The sequence below is a fragment of the Rattus rattus genome, chromosome 10 (genome assembly GCF_011064425.1).
Source record: "Rattus rattus isolate New Zealand chromosome 10, Rrattus_CSIRO_v1, whole genome shotgun sequence".
NCBI lineage: Eukaryota > Metazoa > Chordata > Mammalia > Rodentia > Muridae > Rattus > Rattus rattus.
The window spans coordinates 52,774,031-52,795,551 of NC_046163.1; the positions used below are offsets into that span (position 1 = coordinate 52,774,031).

At 38.9% G+C, this 21,521-nt stretch overlaps 2 protein-coding genes across 2 annotated transcripts; both read left to right on the forward strand.

Moving 5' to 3' along the window:
* Positions 1-2,742: 2,742 nt before the first annotated feature.
* LOC116911667 (olfactory receptor 6N1) lies at positions 2,743-3,681 on the forward strand. The gene has a single exon (XM_032915622.1). The coding sequence runs from the start codon at positions 2,743-2,745 to the stop codon at positions 3,679-3,681; it is 939 nt and encodes a 312-aa protein (XP_032771513.1).
* A 14,357-nt stretch (positions 3,682-18,038) lies between these two features.
* Positions 18,039-18,986, forward strand: LOC116911611 (olfactory receptor 6K3-like). The gene has a single exon (XM_032915585.1). It carries the CDS (start codon positions 18,039-18,041, stop codon positions 18,984-18,986), a length of 948 nt encoding a protein of 315 aa, XP_032771476.1.
* Positions 18,987-21,521: the final 2,535 nt, after the last annotated feature.

Genomic DNA, 21,521 nt, shown 5'->3' on the forward strand with positions numbered 1-21,521 from the left:
GCAACCAGAACAGCAGGGTTACTACATAGAATAAAAGCAGTGTTTGAAAGTCAGATTTTGTGTGGATGGAAGAGTTTTATCAATCTAAACATTTCTATAATAAAGAAGGCTGCCACATGACCACCTTGCCCTGTGAGTGCTGACAAAAGTCTGAGCCCATCTGTAGGATTTTTGGAGGACACGAATTTCCTCATGCATAAGTGAATGAGAGTCTTTGCTTGTCTGAGTCAGCAAAGGCGACGTTGTCTTTGGTGTGATGATTTATGCTGCTGTTTTCCTCCTTCCATCTTCCAGGTAGTGTGGAAAGCATTTTCATCTTTGTGCATTGATAAGAATAAATGATATATTTAAAAATTCAAGCACTTCAGTGAAATTCAAATTTATGATGGTCCTGGAGCTTCTCCCAAAGTTGTATCAATGTTTATTGGTGCTAGAAATGATTAATTTAGGAGAAATGATAGAATATTTAAAATCAGCAGTGTCAGGAGAAAACTCTAAATGTTTTTTTAAATTTATATAAGCCACAAGAGTGATCGAATTATATAAATATTGTATAGATATTATGACCTGGGAGGTTAAGATGCGTGTGTGTATATGTGTGTGTGTGTGTGTGTGTGTGTGTGTGTGTGTGTGTGCGTGTGTGTGCGTGCGCGCATGCGGACATGCTTGTTTAGTAAGTTTAGTGAGATTAATGCCATTTACATACCGAAAAATAATTTGGGAAAGCATTGTAATTATTTATTTTCTTAGAATTAATTAATTATTTGAGCAACAGGGTGAGTTCAGTTAATAACAGCATATTGTATTTTTAACTTATTTATTTACTTTACCTCCTAATGGCAGCTCCCCCCCCCACCTTCCGGCTCCTTCCAATAACTCCCTCTCACATCACCACCTCTTACCCCAAACCTTGCTACTTTGAGAAGGGGAGGTCTCCCATGGATATCAACCTCCCTTGGCAATCAAGTTGCAGTAGTACTGGGAACATTTGCTGAGCCTAGACAAAGCAGCCCAATTATGGGAAAGAGACACAAAGGCAAGCAACAGAGTCAGAGACAGACCCTGCTCAAGTTTTTAGGAATCCCACAGGAAGACCATACTACATATCTGTTACATATGAAGAGGGGTCCGAGGTTCAACCCACATCTGCTCTTTAGTTGGTGGTTCAGTCTCTGTGAGTCACTATGAGCCACTTGCTGGGTGAAGCCTCTGAAGTGACAGTTATGCTATGTTGCTATCTGTGAATATAAAAGAATTCCTTTAATAGTGTAGGGAGTGGGCTCTCTCATGGTATGGGTCTCAAATTGGGCCAGTCATTAGTTGACCATTTCCTTAATTTCTGCTCCACCTTTACCTCTGCATATCTGGTAGGCAGGACATATTGTGGGACAAAGGTTTTGTGGATGGTTTGGTGGAGTTTAGTTAATAACACTATATCATATTTTGAATCATATTTATTTGTATGTGCTTGTGTGTGCATGCATGAGCCATGGCAAAGGTGTGGAAGTCAGAGGAAAACATTGAGGAGTCACATTTCTTTTTCTACCATGTGAGACTCTGGATCAAACTCAGATCTTTAGTCTTGGCACCAAGTGGGTTTATCTATTGAACCACATCATCATGCCAGAATATTGCATTTTTTGAAATACCAAGAGAATAGATGGCAAGTGCATTCACCACAAATGACAGCTATTTAACACAATACTTAAGTTATCTAGTTGTGTCCAGTCCTTCTTCACTTTGCAGCACCACGTCATACATGACAAATACATACAATTTTGAATAACAACTAAAATAAGGAAAAATACAAAGTGAAAGATACAAAGTCAAGTAGTTTCTTGACATTGGTCACTAAAATTTACTTATGCCTTGAGTCTGTGTCTAGTCTAATTATAATGTTCAGAAAGTATTCAATAATATTTAGTTATATTGACCACAACTCTTTATTATCTACACAACCCATGAATAAGAAAAACACATTTAAGATTGTGAATTGGGAGGATTGAGGAAGTGGGCATTTTAAAGGAAAGAAAGGAGCTATAGGATTTACTCTTGGTCTATCTGAGTCTCATTCATTTATTTATCTCACCTTAATCCCCAGTGCAATTTTTAGTAGTGTCCAAAAGAGATCGAAATTCTAACTGATAGGCTCATAGATAGGTGGTGTTAGATTTGTTCTCATGAGAGAACATAAGTAAATAGGGGTGAAAGGATTGGTATTTTTCAGAAGCCAGAAGCTTGAAGAAGCAAACCCGTTGATGATAGAAACCAGGAAATGTAATGAGAACTGAATATCCTTTGGTCTGCTATATTATCAATGGTAATGATGTACCATCGGCACCTTTACCAGTGGTACCGTTTACACTGTCAGTGTAAATGATGATCTTCCAACTGAGAATTATATTGTGGTAAAATGCGCCCTGAACAATGAAATCGAAGCCTACAGTAAGCAGGAGGAATGAGTTATAAAGAGGGATGTGATATAAAGATTGGTTGTACTGTTCAAAAAAGGGCGGTTTAGCTTGAGTCAATGGGTAGAAATTCTGATGAAGGCTGTTGACTGCAGGAGTTGGTGGTGTGGAATTGAAACACCTGCTTCGCAAAGCGTGCAGTAGAAGTAATTTACTCTAGAAGATGGGGGCATTAAACATTTCCTTGATAGGATGCCAATGGCTACTTTCTCCCTTATCTCTAAAATATTGTATATTTTACAATTTAGGGATTGTACAGGAATGATGAGCAATGGACACTGGAAACTGGAGCCAAGTAGCAGAATTCATTATTTTGGGATTCCCTTACTTCCAAGGTGTCCAGACTTACCTCTTTGTCTTATTGCTTTCCATTTACCTCACTACTATATTGGGGAACCTGCTGATATTCTTGGTGGTCTACCTGGACTCTCGACTTCACACACCCATGTACAAGTTTGTCAGCATTCTTTCCTTCTTGGAGTTGGGCTATACAGCTGCCACCATTCCTAAGATGCTGGCAAATTTGCTCAGTGAGAAGAAGACAATTTCCTTTTCTGGATGTCTCCTACAGATCTACTTCTTTCACTCTCTTGGAGCTACTGAGTGCTACCTCCTGACAGCAATGGCATATGACAGGTACTTAGCCATCTGTAGGCCTCTTCACTATCCTACCCTCATGACCCAGACACTGTGTACCAAGATTGCCATTGGCTGCTGGTTGGGAGGCTTGGCTGGGCCAGTAGTAGAAATTTCCTTGGTGTCTCATCTCCCTTTTTGTGGCCCCAATCACATTCAACACATCTTTTGTGATTTCCCACCTGTGCTGAGCTTGGCTTGTACTGATACATCAGTCAATGTCCTGGTAGATTTTATTATAAACTCCTGCAAGATCCTGGCCACCTTCCTGCTGATCCTGAGCTCCTACTTGCAGATAATCCGCACAGTGCTCAAGATTCCTTCAGCTGCAGGCAAGAAGAAAGCCTTCTCGACTTGTGCCTCCCATCTCACTGTGGTTCTCATCTTCTATGGGAGCATCCTTTTCATGTATGTGCGGCTGAAGAAGAGTTACTCCCTTGACTACGACAGAGCCTTGGCAGTAGTCTACTCCGTGGTTACCCCTTTCCTGAACCCCTTCATTTATAGCTTGCGCAACAAAGAAATCAAGGAGGCCCTGAAGAGGCAGCTGATGAGAATAGGGATGCTGGGGTGATGAGATGACAAAATGAAGGCAGATTTGATAATATGATGGCTAAGAGATCAACAGCCAAGGAGTGTAAATGAAGCATTCCATTCTTCTCATGTCTGGTATTGTAGCTGGGGCAAGGGATGCATGACCTTCAATATTAGCATAACATTAAAACATCTTCTGGAGCAATCTACAGCTTAATCCCAGGGACTTCGAAGTAAAAGGCTCTCTTAGGAGGCTGCGATTTTCTAACCAGATATTTGTGAATCAAGCTTAGAAATTTTGCCAAATATGTATCATTCATAATACTTTCAGGTTCAAATTTACTTGATTTAGCATAATAATTTAATTTTACCTTAAATGGTAATAGTTATTAAATAAAATTTGGAGCAAAATGAAATGTTTCTTACATTAACAATTATTTTCATACAGAAAACACAAGCTTACTGACCATATATTTTTAATAACACATTTTTGAAATTCCATGAAATTTTGCTTAGGTTCTATCTCATTGAATGAATGATAATTACTCGGTATTGATAAAATAAATTACTGTCATTAAATATTGATTTCACTATACAATAACAATGTTTTCTGATAAGAATTTTTCACAGTGACAACAAAAATTTCTAAAACACAATGCATGTGTTTGACAGTAAAAAATTATTATTCTTTTCTCAGTTTTACTAACATTTATGTGCACGATTCATCTTTATTCTGTGATTTAGAACAACTATTTGTGAACACATATAATACAATAACACACAGACACACACACACACACAGACACACACACACACACACACACACACACATATATATATATATATATATATTATTTCTCCAAAGAAAGATATAACCAATCAGGGAATATCCTTGTGGGAAGGGTGAGGTGTCTCATTTTTTGTCCCAGACTGTCATCATTAATAGTCCTAAATGTCTACATCCCTTATAAAGTGTGAAAGCATAGGAGCTGGGCTAGTGTCAGGAAAGAGGTTTACATTGCATTAATTATTTATTTAACTAGCTGTTTCCTATAAAACAAAAAAATATATGAAAATAATACTAAAACTTAAATTACCAGAAAGTTGAGAAGTACATACTAGCCAATATTAAGGAATGCTTATGCATCTAAATTATTTTTGAAGTGGAGGATAAAAGTTTGATTATAAGAAATGGAGAGCAGACTCCCGGACCAGCGGAGGATCCCTGCCTTCAGCAGCTCTCTGCTCCCAGGCCCCCTGGAGGGGAGTTCTTGCCGCCTGGTCGGGCGGGCACTCCTGAGGCAGCAGAGCGGAGGAGACCACCAACGCTGCCCACCCCTGCCCACATCCCTGGCCCAGGAGGAAACTGTATCGGCCTCTGGGTACCCGTGAGGAGGGCCCAGGAGCAGCAGATCCACTGCCTGAGACACCGCACCTGAAGGGACCGACGGATAAACAGTTCTCTGCACCCAAATCCCGTGGGAGGGAGAGCTAAACCTTCAGAGAGCGGACACGCCTGGGAAACCAGAAGAGACTGCACGCTGCACACAGTACTGACCCCAGAGGAAAACAAAAGCTATCTGGAACCCTGGTGCAGAAACCTCCCGGAAGGGGCGCGAATCTTCCTGGCTGCTGAGGCCGTGGAGAGCTCATAGGCAACACCCATGAGCAAACTTGAGCCTGGGGGACCACAGGTAAGACAAACTTTTCTGCTACAAACGACTTGCCTGGTGAACTCAAGACACAGGCTCACAGGAACAGCTGAAGACCTGTAGAGAAGAAAAACTACGCCAAAACAGAACACTCTGTCCCCATAACTGGCTGAAAGAAAACAGGAAAACAGGTCTACAGCACTCCTGAAACACAGGCTTATAAGACAGTCTAGCCACTGTCAGAAATAGCAGAACAAAGTAACACTAGAGATAATCTGATGGCGAGAGGCAAGCGCAGGAACCCAAGCAACAGAAACCAAGACTACATGGCATCATCGGAGCCCAATTCTCCCACCAAAGCAAACACAGAATATCCAAACACACCAGAAAAGCAAGATCTAGTCTCAAAATCATATTTGATCATGATGTTGGAGGACTTCAAGAAAGACATGAAGAACTCCCTTAGAGAAACACAGGAAAACATAAACAAACAAGTAGAAGCCTACAGAGAGGAATCGCAAAAATTCCTAAATGAATTCCAGGAAAACATAAATAAACAAGTAGAAGCCCATAGAGAGAGGTCACAAAAATCCCTGAAAGAATTCCAGGAAAACACAATCAAACAGTTGAAGGAATTAAAAATGGAAATAGAAGCAATCAAGAAAGAACACATGGAAACAACCCTGGATATAGAAAACCAAAAGAAGAGACAAGGAGCTGTAGATACAAGCATCACCAACAGAATACAAGAGATGGAAGAGAAAATCGCAGGAGCAGAAGCTTCCATAGCAATCATTGACTCAACTGTCAAAAGATAATGTAAAAGCGGAAAAAAAGCTACTGGTCCAAAACATACAGGAAATCCAGGACTCAATGAGAAGATCAAACCTAAGGATAATAGGTATAGAAGAGAGTGAAGACTCCCAGCTCAAAGGACCAGTAAATATCTTCAACAAAATCATAGAAGAAAACTTCCTAACCTAAAAAAAGAGATACCCATAGGCATACAAAAGCCTACAGAACTCCAAATAGATTGGACCAGAAAAGAAACACCTCCCCACACATAATAGTCAAAACACCAAACGCTACAAAATAAAGAAAGAATATTAAAAAGCAGTAAGGGAAAAGGTCAAGTAACATATAAAGGCAGACCTATCAGAATCACACCAGACTTTTCGCCAGAAACTATGAAGGCCAGAAGATCCTGGACTGATGTCATACAGACCCTAAGAGAACACAAATGCCAGACCAGGTTACTGTATCCTGCAAAACTCTCAATCAACATAGATGGAGAAACCAAGATATTCCATGACAAAACCAAATTTACACAATATCTTTCTACAAATCCAGCACTACAAAGGATAATAAATGGTAAAGCCCAACATAAGGAGGCAAGCTATACCCTAGAAGAAGCAAGAAACTAATCGTCTTGGCAACAAAACAAAGAGAAGAAAAGCACACAAACATAACCTCACATCCAAATATGAATACAACAGGAAGCAATAATCACTATTCCTTAATATCTCTCAACATCAATGGCCTCAACTCCCCAATAAAAAGACATAGATTAACAAACTGGATACGCAACGAGGACCCTGCATTCTGCTGCCTACAGGAAACACACCTCAGTGACAAAGACAGACACTACCTCAGAGTGAAAGGCTGGGAAACAACTTTCCAAGCAAATGGTCGGAAGAAGCAAGCTGGAGTAGCCATTCTAATATCAAATAAAGTCAATTTTCAACTAAAAGTCATCAAAAAAGATAAGGAAGGACACTTCATAATCATCAAAGGAAAAATCCACCAAGATGAACTCTCAATCCTAAATATCTATGCCCCAAATACAAGGGCACCTACATACGTAAAAGAAACCTTACTAAAGCTCAAAACACACATTGCACCTCACACAATAATAGTAGGAGATTTCAACACCCCACTCTCATCAATGGACAGATCATGGAAACAGAAATTAAACAGAGACGTGAACAGACTAAGAGAAGTCATGAGCCAAATGGACTTAACAGATATTTATAGAACATTCTATCCTAAAGCAAAAGGATATACCTTCTTCTCAGCTCCTCATGGTACTTTCTCCAAAATTGACCATATAATTGGTCAAAAAATGGGCCTCAACAGGTACAGAAAGATAGAAATAATCCCATGTGTGCTATCAGACCACCACGGCCTAAAACTGGTCTTCAATAACAATAAGGGAAGAATGCCCACATATACGTGGAAATTGAACAATGCTCTACTCAATGATAACCTGGTCAAGGAAGAAATAAAGAAAGAAATTAAAGACTTTTTAGAATTTAATGAAAATGAAGATACAACATACCCAAACTTATGGGACACAATGAAAGCTGTGCTAAGAGGAAAACTCATAGCTGAGTGCCTGCAGAAAGAAACAGGAAAGAGCATATGTCAGCAGCTTGACAGCACACCTAAAAGCTCTAGAACAAAAAAAGCAAATACACCCAGGAGGAGTAGAAGGCAGGAAATAATCAAACTCAGAGCCAAATCAACCAAGTAGAAACAAAAAAGGACCATAGAAAGAATCAACAGAACCAAAAAGTTGGTTCTTTGAGAAAATCAACAAGATAGATAAACCCTTAGCCAGATTAACGAGAGGACACAGAGAGTGTGTCCAAATTAACAAAATCAGAAATGAAAAGGGAGACATAACTACAGATTCAGAGGAAATTCAAAAAATCATCAGATCTTACTATAAAAGCCTATATTCAATAAAACTTGAAAATCTGCAGGAAATGGACAATTTCCTAGACAGATACCAGGTACCGAAGTTAAATCAGGAACAGATAAACCAGTTAAACAACCCCATAACTCCTAAGGAAATAGAAGAAGTCATTAAAGGTCTCCCAACCAAAAAGAGCCCAGGTCCAGACGGGTTTAATGCAGAATTCTATCAGACCTTCATAGAAGACCTCGTACCAATATTATCCAACTATTCCACAAAATTGAAACAGATGGAGCACTACCGAATTCCTTCTATGAAGCCACAATTACTCTTATACCTAAACCACACAAAGACCCAACAAAGAAAGAGAACTTCAGACCAATTTCCCTTATGAATATCGATGCAAAAATACTCAATAAAATTCTGGCAAACCGAATCCAAGAGCACATCAAAACAATCATCCACCATGATCAAGTAGGCTTCATCCCAGGCATGCAGGGATGGTTTAATATACGGAAAACCATCAACGTGATCCATTATATAAACAAACTGAAAGAACAAAACCACATGATCATTTCATTAGATGCTGAGAAAGCATTTGACAAAATTCAACACCCCTTCATGATAAAAGTCCTGGAAAGAATAGGAATTCAAGGCCCATACCTAAACATAGTAAAAGCCATATACAGCAAACCAGTTGCTAACATTAAACTAAATGGAGAGAAACTTGAAGCAATCCCACTAAAATCAGGGACTAGACAAGGCTGCCCACTCTCTCCCTACTTATTCAATATAGTTCTTGAAGTTCTAGCCAGAGCAATCAGACAACAAAAGGAGGTCAAGGGGATACAGATCGGAAAAGAAGAAGTCAAAATATCACTATTTGCAGATGATATGATAGTATATTTAAGTGATCCCAAAAGTTCCACCAGAGAACTACTAAAGCTGATAGACAACTTCAGCAAAGTAGCTGGGTATAAAATTAACTCAAATAAATCAGTAGCCTTCCTCTACACAAAAAGAGAAACAGGCGAGAAAGAAATTAGGGAAATGACACCCTTCATAATAGATCCAAATAATTTAAAGTACCTCCGTTGAGTTTAACCAAGCAAGGGAAAGATCTGTACAATAGGAACTTCAAGACTCTGAAGAAAGAAATTGAAGAAGATCTCAGAAGATGGAAAGATCTCCCATGCTCATGGATTGGCAGGATTAATATAGTAAAATGGCCATTCTACCAAAAGCGATCTACAGATTCAATGCAATCCCCATCAAAATACCAATCCAATTCTTCAAAGAGTTAGACAGAACAATCTGCAAATTCATCTGGAATAACAAAAAACCCAGGATAGCTAAAACTATCCTCAACAATAAAAGGACTTCATGGGAAATCACTATCCCAGATCTCAAGCAGTATTACAGAGCAATAGTGATAAAAACTGCATGGTATTGGTACAGAGACAGACAGATAGACCAATGGAACCGAATTGAAGACCCAGAAATGAACCCACACACCTATGGGCACTTGATTTTTTGACAAAGGAGCCAAAACCATCCAATGGAAAAAAAGATAGCATTTTCAGCAAATGGTGCTGGTTCAACTGGAGGTCAACATGTAGAAGAATGCAGATCGATCCATGCTTATCACCCTGTACAAAGCTTAAGTCCAAGTGGATCAAGGACCTCCACATCAAAACCAGATACACTCAAACTAATAGAAGAAAAACTAGGAAGCATTTGGAACACATGGGCACTGGAAAAAATTTCCTGAACAAAACACCCATGGCTTATGCTCTAAGATCAAGAATGGACAAATGGGATCTCATAAAACTGCAAAGCTTCTGTAAGGCAAAGGACACTGTGGTTAGGACAAAAGCGGCAACCAACAGATTGGGAAAAGATCTTTACCAATCCTACAACAGATAGAGGGCTTATATCCAAAATATACAAAGAACTGAAGAAGTTAGACGCAGGAGACAAATAACCCTATTAAAAAATGGGGTTCAGAGCTAAACAGAGAATTCACAGCTGAGGAATGCCGAATGGCTGAGAAACACCTAAAGAAATGTTCAACATCTTTAGTCATAAGGGAAATGCAAATCAAAACAACCCTGAGATTTCACCTCACACCAGTGAGAATGGCTAAGATCAAAAACTCAGGTGACAGCAAATGCTGGCGAGGATGTGGAGAAAGGGGAACACTCCTCCATTGTTGGTGGGGTTGCAGACTGCTACAACCATTCTGGAAATCAGTCTGGAGGTTCCTCAGAAAATTGGACATTGAACTGCCTGAGGATCCAGCTATACCTCTCTTGGGCATATAACCAAAAGATGCCCCAACATATAAAAAAGACACGTGCTCCACTATGTTCATCGCAGCCTTATTCATAATAGCCAGAAGCTGGAAAGAACCCAGATGCCCTTCAACAGAGGAATGGATACAGAAAATGTGGTACATCTACACAATGGAATATTACTCAGCCATCAAAAACAATGACTTTGTGAAATTCGTAGGCAAATGGTTGGAACTGGAAACTATCATCCTGAGTGAGCTAACCCAATCACAGAAAGACATACATGGTATGTACTCATTGATAAGTGGCTATTAGCCCAAATGCTTGAATTACCCTAGATGCCTAGAACAAATGAAACTCAAGACGGATGATCAAAATGTGAATGCAGATCGCTCTGAGAGACACAGCCAGAATACAGCAAATACAGAGGCGATGCCAGCAGGAAACCACTGAACTGAGAACAGGACCCCTGTTGAAGGAATCAGAGAAAGAACTGGAAGAGCTTGAAGGAGCTCAAGACCCCATATGTACAGCAATGCCAACCAACCAGAGCTTCCAGGACTAAGCCACTACCCAAAGACTATACATGGACTGACCCTGGACTCTGACCTCGTAGAGGTTGCAATGAATATCCTAGTAAGAGCACCAGTGGAAGGGGAAGCCCTGGGTCCTGCTAAGACTGAACCCTTAGTGAACTAGACTGTTGGGGAGAGGGCAGCAATGGGGGAGGGTTGGGAGGGGAACACCCATAAGGAAGGGGAGGGGGGGGGATGTTTGCCGGAAACCGGAAAGGAATAACACTGAAATGTATATAAGAAATACTCAAGTTAATAATAATAATAAAAAAAAAAAAAGAAATGGAGAATGAAGAGAGTGTTTAGCAGTGAAAGAGTTCTTTCTATTCTTGTATAGGACTGGACTTCAGATGCTAATACCAGCACAAGGTGGCTCGCAACTGTCTATAACTCCAGCTCTATGGGACTCAATTACTTCTTACATCTCCATACACAGACACACAAATTAAACACTGTTTAAAAATAAATATTTGAAAAAGAACACTATTACTTCTATAAATCTAGAGAATCCCCAAAACATTGAATTTGTACTACCTTAAAGATTTCCAGTCACATATCCATTTTTTCTTAATTTTAATGGACATTTTGCAATAATGCTTTTTATTTATCCTCTAAAAATTTTATTTAATACATTTTGATATTTACATTCTTCCTACAACTCTTTCCAGATCTACACCCAACTTCTTGCCTCTCCACCTTTATTCTCTCTCTCTCTCTCCTTCTCTTCCTCTCTCTCTCCTCTCTCTCTCTCTCTCTCTCTCTCTCTCTCTTTCTCTCTCTTCCCTCCCTCCTTTCTCTCTCCTTTAGTCTAACTTGGGTGGGCTTACTGCTCTTGGGCATAGGACTTACTACTGAGTGTGGCTTACATACTAGGGATCATATTTTTAAAGATAGCTAACTCTGTCCCAGAACTATTAAATGACATAATTCATCAGCATAGGGTAAGACTTGGTACCTACCACCTCTCCGTCATGCTGAGATTTGCTCTACCTTAAGCTGACCAAGATCTTGGCCATGCTATCACAGTCACAGTGAGTCCCTTTGACTGTGCCCTGTTGTGTCTGGAAAGCATTGTTTCCTTGAATTCATCCACCACATTTGGCTCTTACAATATTTCTCTCTTCTCCTCTGCATATATTCTTGAGCTTTGAGAAGAATAGTTGTGTTATAGAACCTGTTTTCTAAAAGTGGACCTCTACAAATTCTTTTGTTCTCTTCACATTGATCCATTGCTTCTCTGTGTTAGTTACCATCTACAGCAAGCAGAAACTTCTCTAATGATGGCTGACACTCTGATTTATGGGCATAGTGATAAATTATTAGAAGTCATCTTAATGCTATGTTTATTTATTAGAATAATAATAGTAGGCTCCCCTCTTGAGTCTATAACCACTTTGCTAATGAGAAATCTATAAATCCTGGTCACTGAACCTCTGTTCAGTGGTCTTCCCATGATCAACAGTCACTAAAGTAGAGGGAAATATGGAGAATAAAAGACCTGTTACTCAAGGGAAGAGCAAGAACTGCTAAGGTTCTTTAAAATATTTGAAGAAAGAAAACTTAAAATTTTCCTTTGTAAAAAAAAGCAAGTGACCTATTTATTGGAGACTGAAAATATAGGGAAGACCCCAAAGATGCATTTCTGTGTTCTGAGAGATAGTTGAGCATGGGTATGCCTACCTGATAACCTGACTTCAACTTCGAGCTGCCACTAGATGACAGGAGAGAACCGACCCACCCCTCAGTCATTCACTGACTTTCACATATGCCTTGTGTTACATACACTGGTCACACACAAACCTGCCCAGAGGAAAGGAATAACATAAATAAATAGGACACCTAAACAGCTGTTACAGCTACTCAAATAACCTTAATGTCAAGGCTAATCAAGTCATCAAACTGATTTGAGCTTTAGTTCCAGATTTGATTTAGTTTCTTTGTTGAAATAATGATGATACTGACATACTTATTTCAGGGTGTTTTGATCTACAAAGAAGTCCACATAAAGAAAATACTGTGGATGGTAACATGAAATATGCTGGACCACCAAAGGTTAGAAATCTTTTTGAAACCCCTTTGAATCTGAAATTCTATTTCACACCATGCAGTGGCCAGTCTGTGGTTGCTGAACGGAGTTTGCAGAATAAATAAGCTGCAGAAGGAGAAAACTTTTCCTTTCATGTCAAGAATCAGTATTTGAGGAATGATGGATGACAGAGAAATTTATTGCTGGGAGAGCAATGAGGAAGCATCAACAGTATCAGATTATTTTCTTTTATTTTTGAGATTATAATATAATTATGCCATTTTTTTATATATATATATATATATATATATATATATATATATATATATATATATAACATTTACCTTAAAAATGATGTCATTAAATTTGGAGGTAAATGAATGGCACTAAAAAAATCCTGAGCCAGGTAATTTAGACCCAGAAAGATAAATATGGCATGTATTTGTTTATATGTGATTAGTCATTAAATAAGTGATAAGCAAGTTACAATGCTTAGACTTACTTAGTAAGATTAAGAATAAAGAAAGTGGCAGGGTCCTGGCATAGGGATCTCCCTGGAGGAAATAATAGAATAACTGTTATAGTTGTTTTGGGGGAACTGGGTACTAAAATGGAAGCATTAGGTGGGAGGCAGGAAGAAGCAGCATGAATTGAGGGACATTTGAGTGGTGGTGGGGATGCTAGTCAATGCAGGTGTTCTAATATATATGAAGGCAATCCTAATGAAGTCTCCAAATAATGGGAGAGACAGAATCCCCAACTGGACAGCTCTAGACACCAAACAAAACTTCAGTTACCAGGACTGGGTTACATACAATTGAGTTATTGTCCAAACAGTTCCTATGGAAATACCCAGACAATCCAGGCTGTTGCCAAGACAACTGGTCATTCTCTGCAAACTGATAGCAAGGCCCCATTGCTCAAGAGAATGCACTCAAAATGCCTTGGACTGTTGCCTCCATAAAACCTTCACCCCAACATTCTAGTCTCTGGTTTATGATACGTTTTCTACTCATTGGGTATCCTGTGCCCTGTCAGGAATGTCCATTGACAGATACATAGCTAGCTGATATCCTCTCCGTGGCCCAACCATGAGGACTTCCAGACTTTGAATCCCACAAACAGCTGGATCCTACTACCTCTGTGGATTCCTCCTAGCACACTCTAAGATTGTAAGATTCTCTGCCTTTTTGTTGCTCCAAACAGATCCATCATATCTTCTGTGGTTCCAGCACTGTGGTAGTCTGTACTGTACAGCTACAGAGCTAGTGGTCATTGTGCAAGGATCCATCCAGTAGTGATCCTAGCCTCCTTTCTAGTAGTTGCCCTGACTTATATCCATTTCACTGTGGAATTGTGGGGATGTGTTCAGAAGATGTGTTCTTATTGTTTTAGCTAATATTTCACGTATTGTAGTGAATAGGCATCTGAATATTGCACAACTTTGTCTTGTTCCTGATTTTAGTGGTGGGAAGATGAGTGTGATTAGGGTGCATTATGTGAAATTCCCAAATAAGCAATAAAAATTATGTTGGAAAAAGGATTTTAAAAGTTAAAAATATGTATATGAAGTACATTAATCTCTCTGAAGGCAGGAGGCAGATTTAAGTAGCTATTGAGATAATTTACTTTTCTAGCATAAAGAATGGAATCAGTGAACTTTTTTCCATGCTTATTAATTTGCATGTAGTACTAATCTAGGTATAATAATGCAAGATGATATATATATATATACACACATTCCCTTTCTCTGCCCACTGCATCTATTACATTTAGTGTTTCACTCTTGTTATATATATATTTTATAGGAGAAAAATTAATGTCTTATTTATGTGATTTTACTCTGTCATTATCTTTCTGTAAATGCATATTAGCTCTAATTTCAGTTAACAAAAGAGTAAGGGTAAGGGGATAACCAGGGGGCCTCCACCCACACAGAGGAAAAAGTAAGAGGGTGGAGAAAGGAACTATGTGAGAGGGGACTGGGAGGGGGCAGTAATTAGGATGTAAAGTGAATAAAAATATTAGTGGAGAAAGAGAATAAAGGAATTAAAAAGTAAACACATTCCTTTACTTGTATATTCTACCCATTATATGAGGGACTTTCCCAATCTTTCTATGTGCTTATTCGTGTGATTATCAATATACCTTTTATGTAGAAGAAAATGCTCTTGAATCATTTCCTTAATCAAAACCTATGGAGACATCTTTAGGGTCACTGAAATATGACAAATTTTAGGGAGAACCTTACTTCTTCCACTGCTGCCAATGACCCTGAGGTCTTCTGGATATTTCTGAAGAAATTCTGCCGAAGCTAATTCTATATCATATGCTTCGGAACTGTGGTGTGCTCATAAGCTGTTACAGTGGCTGCGACATAAGAGACTGTGAGCTTGACTGCCTTACTTCCTAGTTCACCTTCTGACTCAGTCTACCTGACACTGTGTCACAGAAATAATTCTTTCATGCATTATACAGAAAAGAAAACCAAGTATAAAGTCTTTTCTGCTATCTAGCTTGACTTAAAACCCTAGCTTCCCATAGGTATGGAGTCTTGGTGAAACAGAAGTGTGGGAACAACAGTTCTCTAATTAGGCACTGGGGGTATGAGTTGCTTTTCCCTAGGCACTGAAAAGAGTGTGTCAAAATAAAGCCTTTGCCTAATGTCTATCCCCAAGAAATCCAGTGTTGTGGTTATAAGCTTTCTATATGTTCGGCTGCAAAGAAATGAAAACATTTGGGCAAAGGGATTCAGGAAGAGGTGGGTATTAGGTGGAAAGACCTGCAGAGTCATTGTCAAGGACAAGCAAACACAGGAGGTGGGAGGACTGTAGCTGAGGTGGGAGGACTGGAGCTCAGGGCTGGAGCTTTTAGCAGGTCAGTCTGCTCTTTGCAGAGGATCACAACAAATTCAAGATGAATTGACCTTTTAAATTTCATCAGTGAAATCAATCTATTGTGTGAGAATTTAACCAAATAAACTACATCGGTGACACTGAATCTATGACTTTTCTCATTGATACTTAATCCTGAGATCAATTATAATCTAGGGTGACTAAATGATGTATTGCAGAGTCAGGAAAGATAACTATCAATAAAAAATTCCCTAAACAATGATTTTTAGCTTACTACTTGAGTTTCTAGCTGTTCCTTTCTCCCCATGAAAGAGAAGAGTCTTTTTGTATAATTCTTCCTTCTTCATTTTTCCAGGCTCTGATATTGTGATTGTGAAGTATACTATTTATAGAGTAATTTGAAACATTGCATATACATGTATTATACCATGCCATACCTGTAAAGAATACTAGATCATAGATGCAAAAGATTCAGATATTGAAATTGTTTTAGGAAGTCTTGGGAGGAAGCTTTGGAGACTTTTAATTATTCTTCTCCTGTGCAAATATATTTTTTAAATTTTCTTGTTCATTTGCTTGTTTGTTTTCGCATACCTACAGGTTTGACTGTAAAAAAAAAATGGGACTCGGTCTTTGAGTGATTGTATTGGACCCCAGACATATGTGAAGCTAATGCATGTGGGTAACAGTATAAAGCAAGAAATAATGAGAGCATGGGCTCTATTTTTTCTGTTAAAATTCAGTTTTTAGTAAAAGTTATCATGAAGAAATACTGAAAGGAATTTTGTCCTTTGCATTTCATATTTTAATTATAGATTTTATATTCTAAAGGATCCCTAGAAAGCACACACAATCCTTGGTTTTTACTTGCCAGGCTAAAACTTTCCTTTGTGTGTGAATACTTTTTTTCTGTGGTTTCAAGAGTGTTTGTTCTGTGTCAATAAAGCCAATTCCAAGATGGCTGACTCTTTTCAGTAGTTATCAATAGCTTTCTCTTTCTTCAGGACCAGTCTTCAGATCCCTCACTGTCAAGTAGTTGAGTCTGACAAACACAGCTTACAATTCCATCATGCAAAATATTTTAGCAAATAGTGCCAAATAGACCTTTAAACGTGTTGTTAGTAGGTAACTCTTTTCCGTCTTTAGATTGGTAGAATGAATGGAATTTTCTGTAAAGACGATATGTGACAAAACTCTTACAGGTAACAAAAGTAACTTCCTGTTGAGAATAGGCAATGAATCTTCTGCTCAGAAAATAAGAGAACTGAAGGAGTCGTGGGCCTGATGGATGCACACTTAGGGAGGTATTTTGACTCCTCATATTCCTGTACCCTTTAAGCAAAGATATCACCAGATATTGATCAATTGGTATAAGATCAAAATTTATTTTCCATATATGGCTGGTTCTTGACAGCAAACATTTATGTTCACTTCCCTGAAAGCACAGCAATTTTGCTTGTTAAAACTAGGAATGGGTAAGCTATTGACATCCAATAGATTGTTAAATGGTATTGCAAACAACCTACATAGGAAGCCACATATCTTCCCCAGTTAACAATTTTATGACCAGAAATGTCAAGACTGTTAAATATGAGAAAGTCTGTGGCATGCTAATTAATGATCCCTACATTGTGAGGATACAGGTTAGAATATCTGAAACTTTGGATAAACTTTGGATAATCTCTGGATTATGGACTGTTGATTACAGCTTTTCGGATAGTAAAAGCTTTTGTGCAAGATAGTACAGGCTAGACTACATTGCACATACAGAGGACTATAAGCGGTGGCATTTCAAAGGAAGTGGTACCTAGTATACTTGACTTTCTCTTTTTAGCGAGATGTTAACAAAGGTATAACAATATGTGCCCTGTACTCTTTAAAATATTTGCTTTAAAATGCTCTCCTGTGGAACCAAAGTTATTTAATTTATTAACATCCATTTTCTTTCAAAATATGTCTAGTTATTTCAAATTTATAAATTACTAGGAAGACTAATAAAGTGATTGTCTCTGCAAATCATTTATTGTGAAATAGCTTTCCTTCTATTATGTAGTGAAAGGCAGTTTCTAAACTACTACCCTTTAATGAAAGTTGCCAAATTGTCATTCAATAGTGTATACAAATCTACATTTCTAAATGCACAGGTTATTAAAAAACAGAATAGCTGACTACTAAATATCTTTACTAACATTTTTCCAAAAAATTTTGACTGTTTAGATTGTTAATGTTTTCCATTGTCCTTTTACTTGAATTCTGATTTCCTTATTCCTTCAGCCATCTGATAAACTTATGAGAATATGAATAAGAAGAATCAGACGAAAGTGACAGAATTTTATTTTTCCGATTTCCCTCAATTTGATGATGGTGGCCTCTTGCTCTTCATCCTTCTGCTCTGTGTCTACCTGTTCATTGTTATTGGGAACTCTATGATCTTCTTGGCTGTGCAGCTGGATGTCCGTCTACACAATCCCATGTATAGTTTCATCAGCATCTTTTCCTTCCTGGAGATTTGCTACACCACAGTGACCATTCCCAAAATGCTCTACAACCTTGTCAGCAGAGAGAAAACCATCTCCTTCATTGGCTGCCTACTGCAGATGTATTTTTTCCATTCCTTTGGAGTCACAGAAAGCTTAGTCCTCACAATAATGGCCATTGACAGGTATGTTGCCATCTGTAACCCTCTCCGCTACGTAATCATTATAACTCCAAAACTATGCACACAGCTTTCCACAGGCTCTTTCACCCTTGGCTTCCTCATGCTCCTCCCAGAGATTGTGTGGATGTCTACTCTACCCTTCTGTGGCCCCAATCAGATTCACCAACTCTTCTGTGACTTAGAACCTGTGCTCCTCTTGGCATGTACAGACACATCTATGATTCTGGTTGAAGATGTCATCCATGCTATCTCCATCCTGAGTTGTGTCTCTATCATCACCCTTTCCTATTTAAGAATCATCACCGTGGTCCTGAAAATTCCATCTGGTGAGAGTCGTCAGAAGGCATTCTCCACATGCACAGCCCACATCACCATTTTTGTGCTATTTTTTGGCAGTGTGTCTCTCATGTACCTGCGCTTCTCTGTGACCTTCCAACCATTGCTGGAGAAGATCATTGCACTAATGTTTGCTGTCCTCGCCCCATTTTTCAATCCTATAATCTATAGCCTGAGAAACAAAGATATGAAAAATGCCATTAAGAAAATGGTATGTTCCCCAAAAATATTCACTGTCTCTGGTCACTGATGTGAGTTTACCCATGCATGTTAATAGATATCTCACCCTCTGGGTATGTTTTTTAAAGCAAATAATCTATTTACAAGATTACTTTTTAAGCTTTTTGTTGTTCTTGGTTTAATTTATCTATCAAGTTATTTATCTTACATCCCAATCACACCTTCCCCTCTCTGCTCTCTGTACAGTCCATCCTTCTCAGAGAAAGGGCAGCCTCCCAAGGATATCAGCCCGCCCTGGAAGTAGGTCCAGGCACATTTTCTTCTATTCAGCCTGGACAAGGCAACCCAGTTATTGGGAAGGGAAAGTTAGAGACAGTCCCTGCTGTTAGAAGTCCCACATGAAAACTAAGCGGTGTATTAGTTACATATATACAGGTGATCTATATCTGTCACATGAGTGCTCTTTCATTGGTGATTTAGTTTCTGTGAGCCTCTGTGGGCTCAGGTTAGTTAATTCTGTAGGTTTTCTTGTGGTAGTTAGACCCACGCTCCTTCAATCCTTCCTCCCTCTAACAAGATTTTCTGAGTTCTGGCTAATGTTTGGTTGTGGGTCTCTGCATCTGTTTCCAACTGCAAGTATAAAAGAATATCATTGATAGTGTCAGGGGTGGGCTGTTCTTTATGGTATGGTCTTAAATCATTGGTTGGCCATTTCTTTATATTTTAACCGCATCTTTATCCCAGAACATCTTTCGAATATATGACCAGGAGTTATACAGCTAGGTTTTGAGGTAGAGTTATTCTAAATTTTCAGAGAAACTGCCAAGTTGATTTACAAATTGATGGTACAAGGTTCTACTCCCTCCAGTAATGGAGGAATGTCCCCTATGTTCCACATCCTCACCATCATGAGCTGTCACTTGTGTTTTTTACCTTAGCCCTCATGTTTTATATAAGGTGGAATGTCAGCATTGTTTTGATTTCCATTTCTCTGATGACTAAGGTTGTTGAATACTTCTTGAAGAGCTTCTTATACATCAGATATTTCTCTGTTGAGAATTCTCTTGAGAAAACATCCACTGGAGGAAGAAGACGTGCCGTCGACATAAAGACACATAAATCGAGAAGAGACAGGGCCTTACTTCCAGAGTCCTCACTCTGCTTTGTAGAGTATCATTATTTCTGTATACCTTTCTAGTGTGTAATGCATTGTGTGTGTGAGTGTGTGTGTGTGTGTGCACTTAGTGTGTATGAGTCTGTTTGTACCTGTGTGAGTATATGGGTGTGTACAGCGTGTGTATGTTACTGTGCGTATGTGTATGTGCAGGTATGCTTGTGTGTTTCTTAACCTTTAATAAAAGTATTTTTCATCATTGCTTCTACCTCATGAGGCTAATATATATCTGCTGTTACCGATTGCATGCATGCTTTACTCTTCCCTTTAATTTCTTGACTTGCAGAGAAAATGAACCCAAAACAGTCATACAAGTTAAGACTAAGGGAACAGCCTCCTCTGGTCCCCAGGACCATCCATACACATGCAGCGCACGCGCGCACACACACACACACACACACACACACACACACACAAACACATGCGTACAAATAAACATACAAAAATGCAAATTTTAAAAAATCTTCTTTTGAAATTTATTTATTTATTTTACATATATGAGTACAGTGTAGCTGTCTTCAGACACACCAGAAGAGGGCATCAGATCTCAGTACAGATGGTTGTGAGCCACCATGTGGTTGCTGGGAATTGAACTCAGGACCACTGGAAGAGAAGCCAGTACTCTTAACTGCTGAGCCATCACTCCAACCAATAGAAAACAAAAACAAAGACAACAACAACACCACCACCACCAACAACAAAAGGCTTAATGCAGCTAGTATTAAAATGTTCAACATTTTATTACACTCTATTAATGTGTTCGACCATCATATTAAGTCATTTTCTTTATTCCTACTATTTTCCAGCTATAGATTGCTCCTCTGTTCTCTGCCCTAGAACTTGCACTTGCCCATTACAAATTTTGTATATTTGGCACCTAGTTCAAACTTCTTTATTTTCTTGCTACAAAATTACTCCAAGAGTTTGAGAAAATAAAGTAAAAGCTCCAGAAAATGATTTTGCCTAGCTCCTATGAGGAGAAAAACACAACAGGAATGTTACCAGACATCTTTAAAGAGCAAGACGCCATCTAGTGGTAAAGAAATGCAGTCCACGATGGAAATCCCATTAGTATCACAGTTTGTATTTGTTTGTTTGTGTGTTTGTTTATTTATTTATTTATTTACTTTTAAACTCCAGATTTTATTCCTCTCTTAGTCCACCCCCTGAAGGTTTTACATCCCATGCCTCCTTCCCACCCACCCTGCCCGGTCTCCACAAGGATGTCCCCAAGCCAACCACCCCACCAGACCTCTAAACTTCCTGGGGCTTCCAGTCCCTTGAGGGTTAGGTGCATCTTCTCTGACTGAACCCAGACCCAGAATCCTCTGTTGTATGTGTGTTGGAGGCCTCATCTCAGCTGGTGTATGCTTCCAGGTTGGTTATCCAATGTCTAAGAGATCTCAGGGGTCCAGTTTTATTGAGACTGTT